The 21,088-nt window shown below is 58.8% G+C and overlaps 2 protein-coding genes and 1 long non-coding RNA gene across 7 annotated transcripts in view; 2 read left to right on the forward strand and 1 right to left on the reverse strand.

Moving 5' to 3' along the window:
• The window catches only part of LOC308188991, a 40,172-nt gene extending 23,775 nt beyond the window's left edge, over nt 1-16,397 (reverse strand). The window contains exon 1 of one of the 2 annotated variants that reach the window (XR_013945927.1): nt 15,133-16,397. This is a non-coding gene — a long non-coding RNA (uncharacterized lncRNA). Of the gene's footprint in view, nt 1-8,608; nt 9,428-15,132 lie in introns of those variants that run through there. The other variant, XR_013945928.1, reaches the window with a different exon arrangement.
• On the forward strand, nt 1,269-6,950 carry LOC308188986 (uncharacterized protein). Of its 4 annotated transcripts, none has more exons than XM_080578575.1 (3): nt 1,269-2,248; nt 2,579-2,659; nt 3,219-6,950. In XM_080578575.1, the coding sequence occupies exon 3, from the start codon at nt 4,577-4,579 to the stop codon at nt 5,723-5,725; it is 1,149 nt and encodes a 382-aa protein (XP_080434701.1). In that variant the 5' UTR covers nt 1,269-2,248; nt 2,579-2,659; nt 3,219-4,576; the 3' UTR covers nt 5,726-6,950. The 4 variants fall into 4 exon arrangements, with proteins under 4 accessions (XP_080434701.1, XP_080434699.1, XP_080434698.1 ...); XM_080578573.1 differs by having other exon boundaries at nt 1,270-2,248; nt 3,018-6,950; XM_080578572.1 differs by having other exon boundaries at nt 1,276-2,659; nt 3,018-6,950.
• DLX6 (distal-less homeobox 6) lies at nt 9,594-15,122 on the forward strand. Its single transcript, XM_080578577.1, has 3 exons — nt 9,594-10,461; nt 11,302-11,495; nt 13,325-15,122. The coding sequence occupies exons 1-3, from the start codon at nt 10,104-10,106 to the stop codon at nt 13,574-13,576; spliced, it is 804 nt and encodes a 267-aa protein (XP_080434703.1). The 5' UTR covers nt 9,594-10,103; the 3' UTR covers nt 13,577-15,122.
• Nucleotides 16,398-21,088: the final 4,691 nt, after the last annotated feature.

Below are 21,088 nucleotides of genomic sequence, written 5' to 3' on the forward strand. Positions count from 1 at the left end.
CGCCAGAATCGACGCCTAAATGTTGGGAGCGATCACACCGAAAGAGGATTTCGCCTGCCTTTTGGTATCCTCTCTCTCCCTCACACACGGAAGAGCACACAAACAGTGCGCTTCTGCATCTGTCTGTATACACACACACACAAGGAAATTGTAGGTGGCTGCATATCTGCGCACACACGCACGTACATAAATTTCTCTAATATGTTTATATGTTCAGGGGCTGGAACGGCAGCAAAATAAGTGTTCCCTGATTTAGAACACTTCCCAGGTGCTGCAAACACTGATGAACCAAAATCCTGATGTAGAAAATGAATAGTTCCTCCGCACGTACACACACACCCCAAAAAAAAAGAGGGAGAAAAAGAGAGAGAGAGAAAGAAAGGAGAGGAAAGGGGAACTCGATTTATTCTCATTTGTTTATCTCTAGATTTTTCCCCCTTTCTGCAAATTCATTTGAATAGCTTTCAAGCTGCAAAATGGAAATGTGGCTCCTGCCCTCTATTTCAGCAGCAGCGTCCTGGCAACAGAGCAATTTTCTATCATCAAGGATAAATGGCATCGAACAGAACATTCTGATAAAAAAGAAAAAAAGCTTTAGCCCAAGAAGCCCATGATTGCTGCCCTTCCTGTCTGTCATCCCTTTACAAAATCCTCTCCTCCAAACCTGAGCTGCATGCTGTCAGAGCTAATAATGTCTTCTAAAGAAAAGGGGAAGAAACAGCATTCATGCACAATGTTCCCATTTATTACATAGAGCGCTTATTTAAAAAAATTGCAAATATCTTTGTTTGGTTCACTGCAAATTAAAACCGAGATGTAGGAAGTTACACGATGCAACAATTATTCATGTCACAGCAGCGCATCAAAACCCTCGCATCCCGCGTCTCCATTGGTTAGTGCGCGCCTCTGTGTGTGTGTGTGTGTGCCACGCGGGGAATATCCCTGGCTATGAAAATAAAAAAAAAAAAAAAAAATCCCCTCGGCCCTCCAGGTAAGCCGGCGTCGTTCTGTCAGAGCACAAAGCACGGCGCCGTCAGGGGGGGACAGCCCGGGCAGGAGGCTGCGTCCCAGCGCCGCAGGTGGCGCGGGCGGCTCCTCGGGGAGGACATTTCGGGCTTCTTTATCAATTTATTTCAGTATTTCTCTTTTTTTTTTTTTTTTTTTGTTTCTTTTTTACCGCGAAGGCAGCGGCAGCCCGGAGGCGCCGCGCTGCCCCCGGCGGCCCGCCGGGGGCCGTTGGGGCCGTTAGGGCCGTTGGGGCGGTTGAGGCCCGGCGCCGCGCGCGCATGCCCCGCGCCGCGGTCACGTGCCGCGCGCCAAGGGCCGTGAGGAGAGGCGGCCGCCCCCCCCCCCATTCCCCTCACACGCGCCCCGCGGGGCGGGAGGCGCGGAGGGGTTCGCGGTGTTCCCGAGGGAAGAGGGCCCGCAGCCCCGGCCCCGGGCTCACAAAACAACCCCCCCGAGTAAAAACAGCCGCCGTGGGGGCCTGGTGTTCTGCCCCCCCTGCTTTGGGCTCCGGGATAGCCTCCCCAGCTCAGCGAGACCCTCGGGAGCCCGGCGCGGTGTCTGTGTGAAACTTGCCTTCCCCGCGGGGCCGTGGGCGAAACCTAAGCGGAGACACGAAGCGCGAAGCTTCCCCGCGAGCTCACACGTTCCCCCACACACATATATGCACCAGAAACCAGCAGAGCCCTTTAAACCTGGTTTCCTGCTGGAAACCACCAGAACCCCTTACACCTTACAGTCCGCGAAACACTTTTTGCCCCGCTCTGGCACGCAGGCCGTTTGATTTCCTTTTTCTCTCTTTTATTTTTCTCCCAAAGGAATGGGGCGAGCCGTGCCATGAGCAGTGGCATCATCATAATCCCCGCTCCCCAACCTGGAAGGACCCCTTGTAAACAATCGGCTCCTTCCCCCTGCCCGCTTCCCACCGCCGCTCGGCACTGACGGGAAGATTAATGAGGGTTTTTTAGCAACACCTGTCATTTTAAGCTGTCGACACAACCAATTAATACTTTTAATTACCCCTACAAGGAAACTAACCAGAGCCTTTCTGATTCGATTTGGCCGCCGCGTTTCGCCTCCCGTGAAACGAAGCGGGGGAGAAGGGGGGGGGTGCTCCTTTGGGCGCCTTTACCTCGGCTTGGGCTTTCCCTAAAGGACAGGGAGTTATTTACGTGGGGAGAGAAAAGAAGGAAATAAATTTGCTTTCGGTCCTTCGGAAACATTCGCCGCCGCCCTGGAGAAGGTGAGCCCGGCGGGGCCGGCTCGGGGCAGATCTCAGCGCTCCCCAGGTGGAAGTGGCAAGAAGCTGGGGGGGAGGCAGGGCGACAAGAGGGGTTCAACCCCAGCCTTCCCCCTCCGCACGAGTTTGCCAGGGCCGTGAATGAGCACCCAGCTCCGGGAGCCTCGCCCTGACCCAGCCTCCGTGGGTGTCCCCCCAACCCCCGGCTCCCGAAGCGGGCGGTGGGAGGCGGGGAGCGGGGATTTGGGGTTACGCAGGCACCTCTCCGCCGGGCGAAGCCCCCCGAGCCGTGCCTCCTCTGCTCTCCTTTGTGTTATCTCTCCTGCTGCCCAGGCCTCGCAGAGTTCTCTCGTAAAGGCGATGTCCCACATTAAAACAATATGAATTCGCGGATGGATCCTGAATATGAATGAGGTATGTGGTCGTACGGCTGCTTTTAAGCTGTACTTCTCCGAATATGGCTTTAATTAAATGTCTTCCGGCTCTAAAAGATTACATGTTGTGCAAAATATATCCTAGCATGAAATTTACTTCCACGATACGAAATTAGGTTACTTATAAATGTCTTCGTTTAAAAAGGAAAATCGCTTCTCCTCGTTCTGGTTTCTGTTTTGTTGAGCAGAGAGCTCCAACGAGGAGAGAGGGCTGGGATAATATATTTATAGAGGCACGTGTAACAAAACCTGCCAGAAGCGGAGTGGGTGAGGGCTGCTCGCTCAAATGCAGACAATTCACAAAACAGGCAAGTTAATCCAGATCTGATTTGTTTCAGATCCAGCTGTCAGAAGCCCGGGATACCTCCCGCGTCTCAGGCTGCGGGTACCGCCCGTGCTGCCCCCTTCTCCCCCCGCATGTGCGCGGGGCGCCTGGGGCTGGGGGCCGGGCAAGCAGGTGGAGAGCGGCCACCATCTCCACTCGCAAAAAAAAAAATAAAATAAAATAAAATAAAATAAAATAAACTATTTTTTGGCAGGGCGGAGGTGGAGGGTAGCGCCGTGGTGAGCCTGGGATGAGTAAAGCGGGCACAGCGGTTTGGCGGTGCCGGGGACATCGCGCTGGGTGCCAGGAGCTCTCCCCCTCCGGCCGGTGGGTGCAGGAGGAATTCAGGGCGCTGGAGGCGATGCCCTCTGCTCGCCTGCTTCTCTTTGCGCCCCCAGATACGGGATCTCGCCTAGATGAGTTTCCACAGGGAGATCAGATAATGGATCCCTCCGGATTACCTCTCTAAATTAACTTTTAGATTTGTTTTTATAGTCTGTTGAGACCCTGACAAAAGAGGCTATAGCTCGATGGAGATAGGAGATAAACATTTAAGGCAATCTCATTACACGGGAACGAGTGAAGAACTCTCCTTGCAATCTACTCTAGATAACGAGGCTGCCTGAAGGAACAAGTAAAGCCGAGATATTTACTTCTTTTCCTATTAAATAAACCTCAATAACTGCATTGACTTTGCGCAGTGTTTACTACATTTCTATTCAATGCTTGGGTAAATGCATCCCTAAAGGTAGAGTAAATAATTGCACTGATCTCAACAAGGGAAATGTGTAGGCATCTGAAGTGTACTAAAAATAAACGGAGGCGAAACAGCGTGGGGAGAGGACATCGCGCTCGTTCGCTGCGATTAAAGCCTCTGCTTTCACTCGCCGGCACCGGGGGCTGCCGAGCGCGGCCGGGTGGCACCGGGAGCCGGCAGGCAGCTGCGGCCCGGCACGGCCCGGCACGGCTCGGCACGGCACGGATCGGCATGGCACGGCACGGCACGGCGTTTGGCTCGGGAGAGAAGGCGGCCGCGACCGCAGGAGAAATTGCAGCCTCTGTCCTGACTTAAAAGAGCCTCGAGTTTCCATCCGCCTCTGAGCCCTTCCAAGATGGGCACTTGAGAGCTGTGTGTTTTTCTCTCTTTTTTTTTTTTTTAATTGGATGGCGTCTTCTTCTTCTGCCAGAAGCAAGGGGTTTTATTGTTGTTGTTTGTTTTTTTTTTTCTTTCATTTGAAAAGAAAACAAAACAACAAAAGTCCCCGCTAAAACCAACATCTCTATTGCAGCAGCGCCCGAGCGGCCGGGGAAGCACGCCAGATAAAAGCCCTGCGGGCAGAGCTCTGCAAACCTGCGGCTGCCTCTGGGGGAGGCTCCCCCCGACCCCAAAAGGGGACGGGCCCCCGGCGGGCCCCGGCTGGCAGGGCAGCAGCCCCCCGCGGAGGGGCGCGGATCTCCAACCCAGCCTCTCGGGCTGCTCCCGGGGACCCTGAGTGAAGGGGACAGGGCTGGCCGTGTGCGCAGGGGGGGGGTGGGGTGGGGGGGGACCCTTCCCCAATTTTTGGCTCAGGGATGTGGTTTGGGTGCGCACCTGGCCAGGTGCGGGGGGAGGCGGCCGGCCAGGCCCCCTGCCCCGGCTGCGCGCCTCTCCGCCGGGCTCCCGTCCCCAGCCAAGCAGCCCGAAGCCTAATTCCGTGTCAAAGCAGTTATCTGCCCCCCTTCGCCCCCCCAAAAAACACGCACCGCCCCATCCCATCGGGGCGAGCAACCAACGACAACAACCAAAAAAAAAAAAAAACCAAAAAAAACCAAACCATTACCCAAACAAAAAGCCCCGAGCCCCGGCTCTCTGCAGAGCGCCACACATTGAATGAATCTGCCTGTAAGGTTTTAATTACAGCGAAGCCTTCGCTACAAATCTGTACAAGAGACAGTGGCTGGTTCCCTCTGGATCTTTCCCCTTCTGACTCCCATTATTTTGACCCGCGCTGCAGCACAGAGAGCGGCGTGTGTGATCCAGCTGCGGGGCTGGGCTGGGGTTTACCCCCCCCAACCCCAACCCCAACCCCCCCGCCCCCGCCTCCCTGCCACTTCCTTCGCACTCGCGGTACGGAAAGCCATCGACGCCTGCCTGTCTGTTGTAACGCTGGCGGCCGGGAAGCCGGAGGAGCCTCCGCTCCGCTCCCGCTCTTGCGCTGGCGGCGCTCGGGTTCCCAAAGGCTCCCCTTTCTCAAACAGCTCGCTCGCAGCCGGAGGAGGTGGCCGCCCTCCTCCTGCGGGAGCCCCCGCTCGGCCGCTGTCGAGGCGGCGGCGGTGCGGCATGCCGGCGGCGAGGCCGCGCGTCTGGGGGCAGGCAGGCTTGGGAGAGCGGGGAAGGGAGAAAAAAATAATAATAACGCCGTCGGCGGGTGCGGGGCGAGGCGTTTGGGTTTGGCCCCGCCGGGCTGCGAAAGACGCGGGGCAGCGCCCCGTGCAGTTCTGCGGGGGGGCAGCTCCAAAAACCCGGCTCGGCAGAGAAATGCCTCCGGGAGGGATGCTCCCTGGCTTTCCGCCCCTCCAGGGATTTCCCCACCACCACCACCACCACCACTTTACTGGGGACCCCAACTCCGAGCGCCTCTCGGTCCCTTTGTTCATTCGGTTCTGCTGCTAAAAAAATCAGGGGGCCAGGCACCCCCCTTCCCCCGCAGCCCACCTTCAGCGTTTCCCTGTCCCTTTTAAAATCGAGTAGCAAGGTCCGCCTCAGGCATGTGCGTGGGGTTCCCGCAGGAAAAAAAAATATAGAAAAAAAAATAGAAAAAAAAAAAAGAAAGAAAATAAACCACCCGCGCTAATGTAATCCCTGAAATCAGCTTCTCCCGGACTTTCCCGGCCACGCTGCTCGGGGTGGGACAGCAAATGCTCTCCCTGGCTCTGATGTGAGCTGCGGGGGGGGTGGACGGGGGGGGACACGCGCCGAGAGCATCCCTCAGCCCCCGCGCGCTCCCTCCGCGGCCGGGGACACCCCAAGGAGCGCACGCCCGGGGGAGCCTCGGCTGCTGAACGCCACCGGCCCCCCCTGCACGCAAACGAGCGGAGCGAGCCGAAAGAGGGGAGCCTCCTGCGGAGCGCCCCCCCCCCCCCCCCCGCACAAACACCAGAGCAGGACTTCAGGAGAAGGAGGCGATGAGAAATGAGAGGGGAATGTTTGTTTTCCCCTGTTGTTATTGTTGAACGCATGAATGAACGGATGAATGAATGAATGAATGGAACAGAAGGTGCTCCGAGGCATATAGGAAGCCTCTGGCCGCTTATATTAACTTCCTATTATACCCTAAAAATAGCACCCCGTTTCCTGTTGTTCGTCAGCTCCTTCTGACTGTTGTGTCTGTTGTGTGACATCTCCCGGCTCACGAACGCGACTCCAGAGCACGCACACGCTCGGGGCTTTGGCGAGCCTTACCCACAGCCATCGTCGGGGCGGCGCGGTTCGCACCGTGACGCGGGGCACGGGCGGCACGAAGTCACCGCGGCCCGGGGCACGGTGCCACGCACGGGGCTCCGCCCGCGACCGCGGGCTGGGGGCGCAGAGGCCTCCGTGCCCTCCGGCTCGCTTCGGGCACCTCGGGGCGGGGGACAAGAGGGGACGGGGTGCGCCCCCCTCTCCCCATTTCGCGAGTCACCCCTCTGCCCCGGGTGCCTTCCAACCCCGCTGACTGAGGTCTGATTTCTCCAACATGAGGCCGTCACGGGGGTGGGCAAGTGGCCCGGCAAGGACCCTCCGCACCCCCGACCCCCCGGGCCTGGGGCCTGCCAGCCGTCGGGGAAGAAATCCCCCGACACCTGCTGCTCCCCCCGGCAAGGCTCGGGCTTTCCACGGGGCCCTCATCGCCCCCCACACCCCTCCCCGGTTCCCCGAGCCCCTCGTCCTCCGCCCCGAGGTGCAGTAAGAGAGGGGTGCAGGGCAGCCGAGCCGTGCCGAGCCGTGCCGAGCCGCGCTCCCCTCCCCACAAGCGCGGTCCCTTCGTGCCAGAGGCCACGAGGAAAGCGGGGGGTATTTATTGGGGGGGGGGGGGAAAGCAAAGACAACAATAAATATTGACAAGCAGCGTGACTCCTTGCAGCCGAGTCATTAACAGCGACCAATCAACGGCAGCTCCATACCGGGAGATTTGCCTAATTAAATTGGGGGAAATTAGCGGGGTGAGGCTGGATGGAGTCAACTGCCCCGACGACAGACGACGATGTCTGAACGCGGCGGGGGACGAGCGCTCCCCGAGCGCATCCCTCCTCCGGTGCCCACCGGAGGCTCCGGGGGGGACCCGGGGGGGCTCCCGAGGGACCCCCGCGGCCCCGGTGCGCGCCCCGCAGCGCCCCCGGCACCCGAGCCGGGACCGCGCACGGATGCGACGCGTTCGCATCGAGCAGCCCCGGCAGGCACTGCCTGCCTCCTCCTCCTCCTCCTCCTCTCCTTTTTGTTTCCCGTCTCGGCCGCCTTTCTCCCTTCCTAGGTACCGCTGCAAAGCGGTCTCCGGGTCGTGCCCAACTTTTCCCCATGCCCGGGTTAGCATCCGTCATGCCGAGGGAGCTCTTTGGGAAGAAGGAAGCGACGCGTTGCCACCCCTCCCCAGCCCATTTTCTGACACCTTTTGTTACGCGTGCTCTTGCCGGTGGAGAAAATGCCAGTGTGTGTGTGCACCTGCGAGAAAAACGCCTTCGTGATGTTAACAGCGAGCTGGAGGGTATAAAGCAATAAAACTGCCAAATGTACCTGTTCCCACTGAGCGCGCTACCTCCACCTACGAATAAAGAGTCCCAGTAGGAATTCTCTCCCTTCTCGTCCCCTTTCTCTATATTTTTATTCACCGTAGGTTTGTAAACGCCTGGATCGGGTTACCCTTTCGCGTGTTGAAGTGGAACTCTTGTTAAAAGCCGGAGAACAAGGCTAGACACTTACAACTGCATTCAGAGTTACTGAACCGACTCCAGAGGCTCAAGAAGTGAAACGGCGATGAGAGGGTGGGCGAGAGGGCACAACGCGCCCGGCAGCCCTCGACAAAAGACCCCGCGGCTCCCCCTCAGCCAAGCGAGCCGAGCTGAGCCCGGCTCCTGCCCCGCACCGCCCAGGGTCGCTTCGCGTCCCCGTCGTCCCCCGGGGACAGCGCGGGGCACCCCCGGGGGGCTGGCACCCACCCGCCCCCCTGGGCTGCGGGGGAGCCAGCAGCAGAAACGGACGAAGGAGAAAAGGAAACGGAGAAAAACAATGTTAGCAATTAAAAAAATAATAATAAAAATAAAAACAGGCTGATAATAATAATAATAATAAAACCACCCTTGAAATATTTCCCAAAGCGATGCGTTAAAAAAAATATATATATATTAATAAATAAGAGAAAAATCAGCGAAATCTAGAAACCAGCCCTCTGGGATTGCCGCTGCGAGAGGCAGTGTCAGGACCTGTGAGTGGCCTGGGGACGGCTCGGGGCTCGCGGGGCTTTTGCGAGCGGCGGCTGCCGGTGGTGCCGGTGCCGCTTTTCCGAGCCCGAAGCCTCCGGCCCCATCTCCCCGCCCGCAGAAACTTGCGGGTTTCTCGAGGCTCGGCGGGTGCCGCCGTGCCCGTCCTACCTCGGTCCTCTGCGGTGGGGTCTGCCTCTGGAGTTCATGCTTAGCTGGACGCCAGGAGATTTAAGCGAGGGAAAGGGAAAAAGGAGAGGGAGAGGGAGAGGGAGAGAGAGAGAGAGGGGAGAGAGAGGAGAGAGAGAGATCCTCCGCGGTGCTGGATCAAACTTAATGTCTTTCCCCAGTCCATCTTTGAAAGAGAAGTGGTAATACCACCTGGATGCTCGGATATAAATCCCCTTGCAAATAATAAATGGATTAATAATAACAAGGTATGAAGTTCTTTTTATAGAAAAAAGGAGAGAATTGAAACTAAATGCGGCAGTTAGACAACCATTTTGATAAGAGGATAATTGAGGCGACACTGGTGTATAATTAGAGGATAATTTATGCTATATCCACTTTTATTCCACCTCCCAAAATAAACCCAGTCCATAATCATTACAGGCAAATTGTTCTGAATTTTATAGCAGCAATTTGAACAAAGTACTGCAGTTAATCATGGGAGATTTTTGTGTATTCCTGATTAGAAGTCTAATTGCCTCCTTCCAGAAAGTAAAAATAACTGTAAAACGACTCTATTTTTATCATTAACAATGTTGACAATAAAATAAAATCAACCGGAATTGTAATCTAAAGACAAATTTAGGGCGAAGGCGCTTTTCCTTGGGTCGTTTATATCCTAATCAAGCTTTGCCAAAACCACTAACCGCACGTAGCCATTTGCATATATTTGAAAGCGATTACGGGAGCCGCTGCTTTCAGCCGGAAAAAATGCGCCGCTTCGCCGGAGCGGGCCCGGCCGCCGGCGGCGCGCAGCGCGAAAATACCGCGCAGGGGGGAGAAAAACGGGGGGGGGGCGCGGATTTTGGGAGGGGTGGGGGAGAGGAGGGGGGCGAGCGGGGGCGCGCATCCCCTCGGCTCTTCCTCCCCCCCCCCCTTTGCGCGCAAGAGCGCGGGGCGCGCAAAGAGCGCGCAAAAAGGGGGGGGGGGGGTGGCGCGCCCGGGGAGGATGCGCGGCGCGCCCCCGCGCGCAGAGGCGCGCGCCGGCGCGCCGTGTCGGTGACGTCAGGGGGCCGAGTGACCAATGGGGAGGCGCTGCCCTCCGGAGCCGAACCATTCGACTTGTGGCGTCCCTGCCCTGCGCGCCCAGGCGCGCCGGAGCCCAACTTTGGCAGAAGCCACCTTAAAAACCTCCGCCCGGGACTCCGCCGGCCCCCAAAAACACCCGTCGGGGGGAATGAGGAGCGGGGAGGAAAGGCGCCGGGAGTAGCCCTCCCTCCCCCCCCCTCCCCGCTCGGCACACACCGCCCTCCCTCCCCTCTCCTCTCCTCTCCTCCCCTCCCTCCCTCCCTCCCTCGGTTAACAAGGCCCCTCGCACCACGGCGCCTTAAAAAAATAAATCCCCGCCGCCTCCAGCCGCGCCGCGGTGGTGGCCGGGCAGGGCGGCCGCGGGCGGGGGGCGAGCCGGAGAGCGCCGCTCTCTGCCTCCCCGGCGTCGATGATGACCATGACCACGATGGCTGACGGGCTGGACGCGCAAGACTCCTCCAAGTCCGCCTTCATGGAGTTCGGGCAGCAGCAGCCGCCGCCGCAGCCGCCGCCGCCGCCCCACTCCCAGCAGAGCTCGCCGGCCATGGCCGGCGCCCACTACCCGCTGCACTGCCTGCACTCCGCCGCCGGCTCGCACCCGCACCACCAGCACCACCACCACAGCTCGCCCTACTCCGGCACCGCCGGCTCCTACAACCACCGCTCGCTGGCCGCCTACCCCTACGTGAGCCACTCGCAGCACAGCCCTTACCTCCAGTCCTACCACAACAGCAGCGCGGCCAGCCAGACGCGGGCGGACGATGCAGGTGAGCGGGGGGGGCCCGGCTCTCCCGGAGAATCCCCCCCCCCCCCCCCCCCCGGCGGATCCCCCCCTAACCCCCCCCCGACCCCCGGGGCGCCGGCAGCAGGACGCGCGGAGCCCCCCCGGGGCGTCCCCCCGCGCCGTGCCCCCCGACGGCCGCGGTGCCCCCGGTGCGGGGCGGCGGCGCCCACCCGCTCGCCTCCCGCCGGGCGCCGGGCTCCGCTCGGCGAGGCTCGGCTGCGGCCGGCTGGAGGCAAAATTCCTGCTAACACCTGAGGAGTGAAAGTTTCCGGGCGAGTGGGTCGCATTCCGCTTTGCTTTGGGGCCGTCTGATTTATGGTGGTTTTTGTTGTTTTTTTTTTCTTTTTCTTTTTCTTTAAAATAATCCGGGAGCAGATCGTTTGTATGTATTCACCCGAAGGGGCAAGGCAGGGGGGCGGGGGGGGGAAGCATTGTTGGCAGTCTCGGGCTGCTGCTTCCCCGACCACCAAACTGGCGACGCGAAGTCGATGAGCCGGGGGAAACCTGGATGGCCGGGGAAGCAGCAGCCCCCTCGCCAAGCCGGCGCGGCGCTCCGTTGATTATTTTGCTTACTGTTTTTCCGATTATTCCTCTTATTTTTTCCCCTGGGAAGGGCAGCGTGCCCACCCTGCGAGGGGACCCCCGCGAGGAGCCGTGCCTGCTGATCCCGCAGCAGCCGCTGCGATGCTGCCGAAGCGGTGCCGAGGCAGGCTGCGGGGCTCCTCGGAGCCGTCCCGACCGAAAAAAAAAAACGATTTAATAGCTAAAGGAGGGTCGTGCGGCGTTCCCGGCCGAGATTTCAACTGTGCTGTTTTGCTTGCAGATCAGCAAAAAACAACGGTGATCGAAAACGGTGAAATCAGATTCAATGGAAAAGGGAAAAAGATTCGGAAGCCTCGAACCATTTACTCTAGTCTACAACTTCAGGCTTTAAATCATCGCTTTCAGCAGACTCAGTACCTGGCACTTCCAGAGAGAGCTGAACTGGCAGCTTCATTAGGACTTACCCAGACACAGGTAATTACTGGGAATCCCAAATCACTGAAATCCGGCTCGAGCAATAAAGGCCAAGCCCGGTGCGCTGGTCCCTAGGCGTTTTGGCCTCTGTACAGGAACGGTAGCAAAGGTAACGCACACGGCCCCGTATCTATCGCGATAGGACTTATTTAATGCACGACAGAGAAAACGGTCTTCTGCTGAAGTAACTGAACGTGCCCTTCCTTCCCTCAGCCGCCTGCTGAGCAAACGCTCCCCTTTTGATGTCACAAATAAAATTCTTAAATTGCCTATATTTTTCGGATGAGACTAATTCCAGCACCGACGTGCAATTGCCCAGCTGTGGAAAGGAGAACAAAACAAAGGCGAGGAAGCCTTGGGCCTGATGTAGAGCTAAAAGAAAAGGAAAGCTGCATCGTAGCAACCTAGAGGTAGAGAGAAAGCAGGAACACGTTAGGAAATACCTGTAAAATCAATAGTTAATTCATCCTGGATGACTAACGCAAATGCAGTGGTTACCCTTGGGCAAAATGTACAGAAGGTGATAATAGATCTGAAGATCAAAGCAGCCATGTACGAAATTATAGCAGGTTAAGCCATAGTTAAGTGTGGTTGGAGTAGCTGTGCCATTCTGCTAATTTAAGCCTGAAAGACACATGAGGCATTACAGACTTCCCGAGCTGGGGTTTGCGGAGAAGCGCACGGATAGATGGGATCAATTCGGGCAAAATGTAATCATGTGAATTTATGAGCTTAACAAATAACTTCACTGTTTTATCATTGTCGTTGATAACAGCCGCTTCCAGCCAGCGATTTTTAAATGCTCGGCAAACATTAATCACGGAAATAGACCTGATGGCCATACAAATGGGATGCTGGTGTATTTAGCGTGCACGCTCTCCCTCTCTCCCTCTCTCTCTCACGTAGATTTAAGGGCCCGATCCTGAAAATGCGGACAGGCAAGCACCCCTGCCTATGTCCCACCATTCCATCTGCAAAGTTTGCAAGGTCGAGAGACAACACATTCGGGAGTTGTCTTTGTTTGATTTCGGGACGTGTATTTATATATATATATATATACGTATGGCTCACATCTATATCATCCGTAGCATAATAGTTCTGATCTGCCACGGCGGGCCCGATCCTGGCACGCCTCTGTGAAGGCTGACTCCTTCCTCAGCACTTTGGCTGGGTTAGGAGCAGGATGGGACCCAGAGCAACCCTGATAGCCGATCGCTCTCTGAGAAAAGAGAATTTTCATTCCCTTAAAGCCAACTCTTAAAATAAAGCTACAGTCCCGGCTCTGTTGTGCCTCCTCCCCTGTCACCCAAGCGAGGAGCGTTTGGCCGTGCATGCTTTCGGATGCGTGGTTTCCGCGTAAAGATGCCCTTTGTCTCTTGGCTCCCCTCTCCTGGCACAGACCCGTATGAGTGCCCGTGTTTGACAACGGCGTGCCCAAACGAGCAAGTGACCCCCCCAGACCCTGAACGGGGCACCCGCGGGAAGGCATTAACACGCGCGGGCACGTGTAAAGCAGGAGGGCTCAGAGCACGGCCCCTACTCCAGCCTGATCAATCTGGCCTGCCCAGGCAAAATCACGCTCCGGCTTAAAACCTGCGTCCACCTCGCTTTCCAGCTCCGCTCTTCCTCTGCTGTTCTCTCCGGTCACATCCAGAGCCCAAGAGCAGCAGTAGCTCACCCTCCTCTCCCACTGCCCACCCCCAGCCTGACACCCGGATGGCGTGGACTCTCCAGACCCTCTCTCGGAGCAAAACCACAGCCCCCGGGATCTTCCCTGCCGGGCCCTGGGTGCTCACGGCAGCCTAATATTTGCTGCGTTTTGCTTACAGGTGAAGATCTGGTTTCAGAACAAACGCTCCAAATTTAAGAAGCTGCTGAAGCAGGGCAGCAACCCCCACGAGAGCGACCCTCTGCCCGGCTCTGCTGCCCTGTCCCCTCGCTCGCCAGCCCTGCCTCCAGTCTGGGACGTTTCAGCTTCTGCCAAGGGAGTCAATATGCCTCCCAACAGCTACATGCCTGGCTATTCTCACTGGTATTCTTCTCCACATCAAGACACAATGCAGAGACCACAAATGATGTGAATTGTCCAAGAGAAATAATCTCCCAAGAACGCCTCGTCTCGACATGGCAAAAAGTTCCCCTGCTTTGCCAAGCCGTGCCAGCTAGCAGGCTCTGTGTGAACTTGTAGATGCGGCAAAGAGACAGAGTGGCTTTATTTTCTTTCTCCTTTTTTTTTTTTTTTTCTTTTTTTTTAAAGTAACCTCAGCGATTGATCTCGACCAGAAAGACACAATTTTCATCCTGGCGCACAGAAGACACTTCTCTTTAGGATATTTTCATTTGGACTCCAAGGCACCAGCCTCTTTCTCTGTGGAGTATACGTCAAAACAAACTTTTTACTGACTTTGCCCACAAGAAGAACCTGAATCTACAGCGGCAGCCGTTTTTACTTGTTTAATGAGCTAAAGACATTACACGATGAAAGAGAGACTAGTCAAAGCTCCTTCATTTTTATTCACCAAATGCGGACTGGGGAAAAAGATGAAAAGAGAGAAGAAGAAGGGATAAAAAAAAAAAAAAAGCGAAGAGGGGAAAAGAAAGAGAACTGCTTGACGATGAAAATAACGCTGTGAGCCCCGAACATTGCCACGCAGCGAAACCTGCATGCTTTCCCGCAGCGGAGCGGGCTGCGGCTCGGAGGCGAGCACCGGCTCCGCCGCCCGGAGCCCCTCGCACACGCGTGGGGCCGCAGGGCCACGGGGTGACACGGGCAGGGGGTGACACGGCCCCCCAGGTCCCCGGTCCCCCGGCCCCGGGCAGCGGCAGGACAGACGGAGCCAGGGGCGGCTCAGCGCCGGCGTCCCCCCCCGCTCGTGAAGCCAGAGGGACCTTTCTCCCGAGCAACCTTTTTCTGTATATATTGTTGAATTTTAGTTGTACATATACTTTGTATGGTTTTGTCTTCTTTCATATATAGAGAGTAAAAGCCACAAAACGCCCGCCCGCCTCGCGTGTCTCTGCCGCGGCCCCCCGCTCCCCCCCCGGCCCCGCGCAGCGCGGCAGCGCCCCGACCCCAATCCCGAACCAATCCCGACCCCAATCCCAATCCCGACCCCAAAACCGGTCCCGGTGCGGGCAGGGACCAGCCCAGCCCGCAGAAGCCCCCGGCCGCTGCTGCGATCGCGCCGCTCCCTCCCTCTGCGCTTCCCCCCCCGAGGACAGCTCGGAGCCCTGCCTTGCCTCGGAAGGTCGGAGAAGCAAAATTATTAGGAAAGGAGGCGCCCTCCTTTGTTTTTTTTTCAACAGCAGACAATGAAAGCCGAGGAGTGCTCTGCAAAGCCTCGAAAGGTGCCTAGGCACACGCCGCGCTGGCCGGCGAGCTCCAGCCCTCCTGGCTGGTGGCAAGCACGGCGACCACCGCAAATGCAAAGCCCTTTCCTGATCCGAGCTGCGTGCCCCATACTGCGAGAATTAATGGCTAGAGACCTGGGCATCCTGCAAATTATGAACCTTGAAACCACTGAGCCATTTATCAGAAGTCAATAGAGATCCTCAGAGTGCTCCGTATAATGACAGCTACACACAGTCGTGCAAAAGGACAGTCACTATAATTAGACACAAAGCAAAGACTACTTACCAATATACCAGTTTTTTGGGGGGTGTTTTTTTGTTTTTTTTTGAGCAACTTCCACGCTCAGTCAGTCTTCAGAGTGGTTTAAAACCGATCAGTCTTGTCATTTTCTACCATTCGTATTGTTACATTAGGAAAAATGTTTTCTTTTCTTTTTTTCCCCTTCCCACTGTGAAACTTTGGGTTCAGAGCTCCCCAGGATCAATTCTGAACAAAGCCTCCAGCTGCAGTGCCATCCAATTTGAAGCAGACATTGGGGACAATTTAAGGTTTTTATCCACAAGAAGGTTTTTTTCCATTCTCTTAAATGCAGCCATAATTAGAGTAATTTTTCATGTAGCCCGCTGATTACAGCGTTTTTACCGTCAAAGATAATTACCTGTAATTTTCTTCCACTTTTAATACTAAAAAGCCATCTTTATTTAGATTCAGGAACAGGAAAGGCGAAACAAAAGAGGAAAATTATTCTGTTATTCATACACAAATTGCAGAGACGTAGGGCCTAAAATTGAAAATTAACCAAAATTATAATGCTGAAAAGAATGGAAGAGGCTTCAGAAGTACAGCTGCTAGTGGGGCTCACTGAATTATTCAGATGACACTGGAGAGAAAGCTACCATACATTTAAACCAACAGCATCCTGCGCGGGGATGTGCGGGCGTGTGCGAGCGCCCTGCTCGCTCCGCATCAGCCCCGTTTACACGCGCACACGGGCGCTGCCTTCGCGCCGGTTCCCCGAGCTCCCGCAGAACGGGGCTGATGCTCGGGTGAGCCCCCGGGACCGGTAACCGGGCCGAGCCGAGCCGGGCCGAGCCGAGCCGAGACTGTTTGCCCCCCCCCCCCTCCGCCCCCCCCCCCCGCCCCGCTCCGCTTTAACCCTTTCGGCGCCGAGCAGAGGCTGGGGGAGGCCGAGGGGGGCTCGCTGCTCCCCGTGGGCTGCAGCGGGGCAGCCCCCGGGTGCGTGGCGCCCACCCCACGCGCGATTCGGAGGGCAGGCTCAAACGATGCCCCGACAGCGAGCGAGCGAGCAGCTAACGAAGCAGCCCAATTAGCGTAACGCGGTGGGAGAAGGTGACACGGGCGCCGGCGGGCTGGGGAGCGAATGACAGCGGAGGCAGAGCCATCTCCCCCACTCGCCCAGGGAGACTCTCATGAAACAGCGGCATCTATGGATGGAGCGGCGGCAGCTCCCCGCGCCTGCCTCCCAGCCGTGCCGAGCCGTGCCGAGCCGTGCCGGGGGCGCGGAGCTCCGCAGGGCTGGGCGAGGCCGCCTCCCCGCCGCCGCTGCCCCCGCGGCACGGCTCGGCACGGCTCGGCTCGGCACGGCCCGGCACGGCCCGGCACGGCTCGGCACGGCTCGGCACGGCCCGGCACGGCCCGGCACGGCTCGGCACGGCCCGGCACGGCCCGGCACGGCTCGGCACGGCTCGGCACGGCTCGGCACGGCTCGGCACGGCCCGGCACGGCCCGGCACGGCTCGGCACGGCTCGGCACGGCCCGGCACGGCTCGGCACGGCTCGGCGCGCTGTCCCCGCCCCGCCGCAGGGCCAGCGCGTTTTTTCCGCCGGGCGCGGAGCCCCCGCGCAGCCCCTGCGGGAGCCCGGGCCCGCCGCCCCCCCCGAGCCCCCCGCCGCCCCCCGAGGGGAGCGGAGCCGCGGAGCCTCCCGGCCCCGGCGGGGGAAAGGAGCGGGGAGGCAGCGACGAAAGAGAAAAGCCGGAGCGTGCCTCGAAGGGAGGCGAGAAGCAGCCGCAAAGCAGCCCCAACCCGAGCCGAACCCCCAAACTTACCCCCTGCGCCAAGCGGTTAGGCAAGGATCGGGGTCTGGGAACCTACACCGACCAGAAGCGGTGTAGGATATTTTTCTGAGTCTCAGGGCAGAAGCTCTTTCTCTATATTCTTGGTTGAGTGAGCACATCCAGGTGTGAAATTGTTTGCACACCCCAGCACCTCTTATATTGCCAGCAAAATTAGCTGTTATTACTGTCACTGTTTAGTGATGGTTAGCTTGATAAAAAAAAACTGCTGTAATCAAGACCTGGCGCATCTTTGCAAATTACAGATAATTGTAAACGTCCAGATTATGATAATAGCATCCTAATCCAGCCTGCAATATAATTATTACAGAGTGTTACATCTGAAACTGTCCAGTAGGGCTAATTCAGCCATTATTTAGACCCTATTTTTGCACTGCAAATGGGTTGCTGAGTTGAAAATGTACGATTGTAATTTCACGGGGCACTCAATGAGTAATGGTATAGGGAGAGAAAAATACAAAAGTGAAATGCGAACAGTAGCGATCAAATCAAACTCCGAAGGACAAAAGGCTGTTTGATTCATAGGGAACGAGAAGAGCGGGAATTAAGAAAAGAGCAAATCAGTGGTCTGCGGCGTTACGTGCCCAAACCTCGAGGAGTGCGAGGCTGCTGGCAGCCGGGGGCTGATGCTCCGGGCTCCTGCCGGGACCGTCCCGTCTGGCACCGCGGATCTTCCCCGCCGAAGGCTCCCCGAAGGCTCCCCCAGCCCCAAACGCCGGCTCCCTCCTGCCCCGGGCCCCCTCCCAGGTGCCCCAAGCCTCGGAACCGGCCGGGGGGAGCCCCGGGGGGAGCCCCAGGGCTGCTGCCGGGCGCGGGGGGCCGGTGCCGGGCACCCTCCGCGGAGAGGTGCGGAGCCTCCGCGCGCCCGCTGGCCCGGTCGTCGGGGGTCCTTAAGGAAATTAGCGCAGCCCCGGCTTAATTGGAATTAATTAGCCAAAAGAGCCTGGCTAACAGGACTACCTGCGGCTAGCCAGGTTAACTCCTCGGGCTGGTTCCCCTCCCGATTAGCTTTCCTTAACCCCGCTCGGCGGGTGCATGCGAGGGGCTGCGCGGTGCTGCCCGAGGAGGGGGCGCGGGGGAGGGTGGGGGGGACCGACCCCGGCCCTCTCTCCTCTCCCCGGGCTGCAGCAGCCCCCGGCCATCGATAGAAACGGTGCCGAGAAAGGGGAAGGGAAGCTCAGCGGGGAGCTGGGGGAGGAAGCCCCCCGAAGGCGCGGTGCGGGGCGCGTGGAGGGGAGCGCCCAGGGCTCCCGGGGCGCGGGGAGGGCAGGGCGCGGAGTCAGGGCAGGATCCGGCCCGGCGAGGCTCGCTGCTGCTGCTGCTGCGGAGCCCAGGCTGAGGTTTAGGCAACCTCTCCGGGACTGCCGGCGGGAGGAGAGCGAGGAGCCACCGCCAGGCTCCTCCTTGCCAAGTGCTGAATCAGGAGCAGCTACTGGCCGGGGCCGGCTCCCCGGGCCCTCACCTGGAGGGAAATGGGGAGGCCGAGGGGGCCCGGGAGTTTTTCCTGCGGCCTTAAAGGTCGGGTGCGTGGGGGGATGTACACGCAGCCACCCGTGGCGTGGGCGTCGGGATTTATCGGGTCGGTGTCTCTGGCAGATAAACCATCGCTCAGCCTCCTAACTCGCGTGTAAATAGACGCACCGCAGAACAAAGAGCAGAAACGTTTAATTGATGGAAGACAGATTCTCCCTAAAAAGAAAAAAAAAAAAAAGAGAGAGAGACAGAAAGGGAGGCTTAATGTAAACTCCGCAGTTCCTATTTTCACGGCTCTTGCCTGACCTATAAAACAGGTTATTACGTTACTGCAGGCGTCCGCTGAAACGCCCGAAAGCAAGAAGAGGGGTTTCTCCCCACCCCCCAAGCCCGACTCTCCCCGAGCAATAGATCCCCTTTCCGTAATCCACAGCCGAACCACCTAAAAGTCTGTCAGTCGCAAAATTGCGTGGTAGAAAATCCCTAATGGATGCCACATGGGCGATGCTGCGATGCTCCCCCGCCGGCCGCGCCGCGGAGCGCCCGGAGCCCCGCGCAGGCACCGCGCACCGCGGGGGGAGCCGGAGGGGAGGGAGAGGGCGAAAGAAAAGCCCTAAAAAGCCAGGAGGGCTGCTCGACGCCGTGACAGGTTGGAGGGGGTGGGTTTTTATCCCCGGGGATGGAGGGGGAGGGAAAGGGAACGGCTTCCCGAGGAGGCAGCGCTCCCCCGGGTGGAGGCTCCTCCGTGCCGGGGGATGCGGAGATGCCCGGGCAGGGTGCGGTGGGGCTCCCCTGGGGTTTGTTCCCCGCCGCCCTCGGCTGGGTCAGCTCTGGGTGCGTGTGCAGGGGGGTCTGCCGCGGGTGGGAGAGCTCCAGGGGTGCGGGCAGTGTCAGGAGGCCTCGGGCCGGGGCAGCCGGGGCTGCAGCGTGTGTGTGTGTGTGTGTGTGTGTGCGTGTGTCAGGCCCTGCGGCTCAGCCCTGGAGCCGCTCGGCACCCACAGGAATGTGGCTCCTCTCGGCTCCCCGAGCTGCCCCGGCTCCGCATGGAAATAGCCGCCAGGAAAAGAGAAGGGAGGGGAAGAGAGAGAGGGAAAAAAAAAAAAAAAAGAAAAAAAAAAAAAAAAAAAGAAAAAAAAAGCCCCGAGCCAGCAATCCGCCGAGCCCAAACCCAGCGTCAGACAAAGGACAGTTCATCCCATCCCCTTCCCGGGGAGGCCCGCACAAGCCAGGCTCCCTCCGGCCGCCGCCGGAGCCCCGGGGTGCGCCCGGCCGGGGGCAGGCGCCGGGGTGAGCGGGGCTGGGGGGGCCCGGAGCATCCCCCCGGCCAGGGGCTCTGCCCGGGGGGCTGCCGGCCGGACACCTCGCGTGTGCTACCCGGGTCTGGCTGCCCTCCCCCGGGACGCCGTGCCAGGCTCCTGCCCCTCTATATGGGAGGAAATTAATGGTGGAGAGGGGGCGGCGGGGAAACCGAGCCGGGGCTGGAGGGGGGCGAGGGGAGCGGTGCCGGAGCCGGGGCTCCCCGGCGGGGCAAATCCCCAGCTCTGCCCGCATCCCGCTGCCCCGCATCCCGCTGCCCCGCAGCCCTTCCTGCCCTCCCTGCCCCTGCAGGTTACAAGAGCCCAGCAGCTCTTCAAAGGAAAGGGGGGGGGACCGACCTGGGAAAGAGACTTCCACCTCCTGTGTCCGAGCCTTTCCGCGAAGGGAAGGAATCTCAGGGAGGGGGGGGGAAGCTCTTGCTGCACGTTAAAAAAATAAAAAAAAGATAAAATAAATAAATTAATGCTTGGCTAGAGCGAAATGAAGAGAAGAACAGAAGAAAATGAAAAGGTCGAGCATTTTTTTTTTCTTTTTTCTTTTCAGGAGGTGGAAATTATAGCAGCAGACAAAGCCGAGCGTTTCAGCAGCTCCACGGCCGCGGAAACTCCCCGCAACCTGTCGGGGGAAACGAGCAGGAGCCGGTGCCCGGAGCCGCCGTGGGGCTGCGGGAGAGGCCCGGCTCCCCCCGGCTCCCCCCGGCTCCCCCCGGCTCCCCCCGGCAGGGCTGCCCGCTCCCCGGCACCGTGCCCGGCGGCACCCCCGCACCCTCCCCGGCTTTCAGGGCGAAGCTTTCAGCGAGCAGCCCTGTCTATTGTATTGCAGGGCGTTTAGCAACCCCCAGACCTGTTACAAAACAGCACCCCCGGGGCTGCTTTCCTTGGGGGGGGGGGGGGGGGGGGGGGGGGAGCGCACCGCACGCAGCACGGCGCCGGGAGCAAGCCCCCCGCAGGTAAGCGCACCGGGGGGGGGACACATTTTCGGGTCCTCTCCCAGCCCTGCGGGCTCTGTCCCCGCCGAGCCCCGGTGGCCGGGGGCAGCTCGGAGCCCGGGCATCCTCCGCCGGGCGTTTGTGCGTGCGGAGCCGGCCAAGTCCCTCCTTCAGACGGACCCGCTGCGAGCGCCCCAGCCCGGCTTTTAATGGGAGCGAGGGGAGCGGAGCCCTCGTTTTTCTCCTTTTCTCGTATTCAGCGGCTCCCTCGGACGGAGAGGTAATTTGTGTAATTAGCCGGGCTGTGGAGTGCGCGGCTCTCGACGCTAATTGCTCTCGGGGCGGCTGGAGGCGAGACCCCCGCTTCCAGCTTCGCTTCGGCAGCAGCCGCGACCCCATAAAAAACCCCATGGGCTGCGGGGAGCCGCG

Source organism: Anser brachyrhynchus, assembly GCF_964034855.1.
Source record: "Anser brachyrhynchus genome assembly, chromosome: 2".
Lineage (NCBI taxonomy): Eukaryota > Metazoa > Chordata > Aves > Anseriformes > Anatidae > Anser > Anser brachyrhynchus.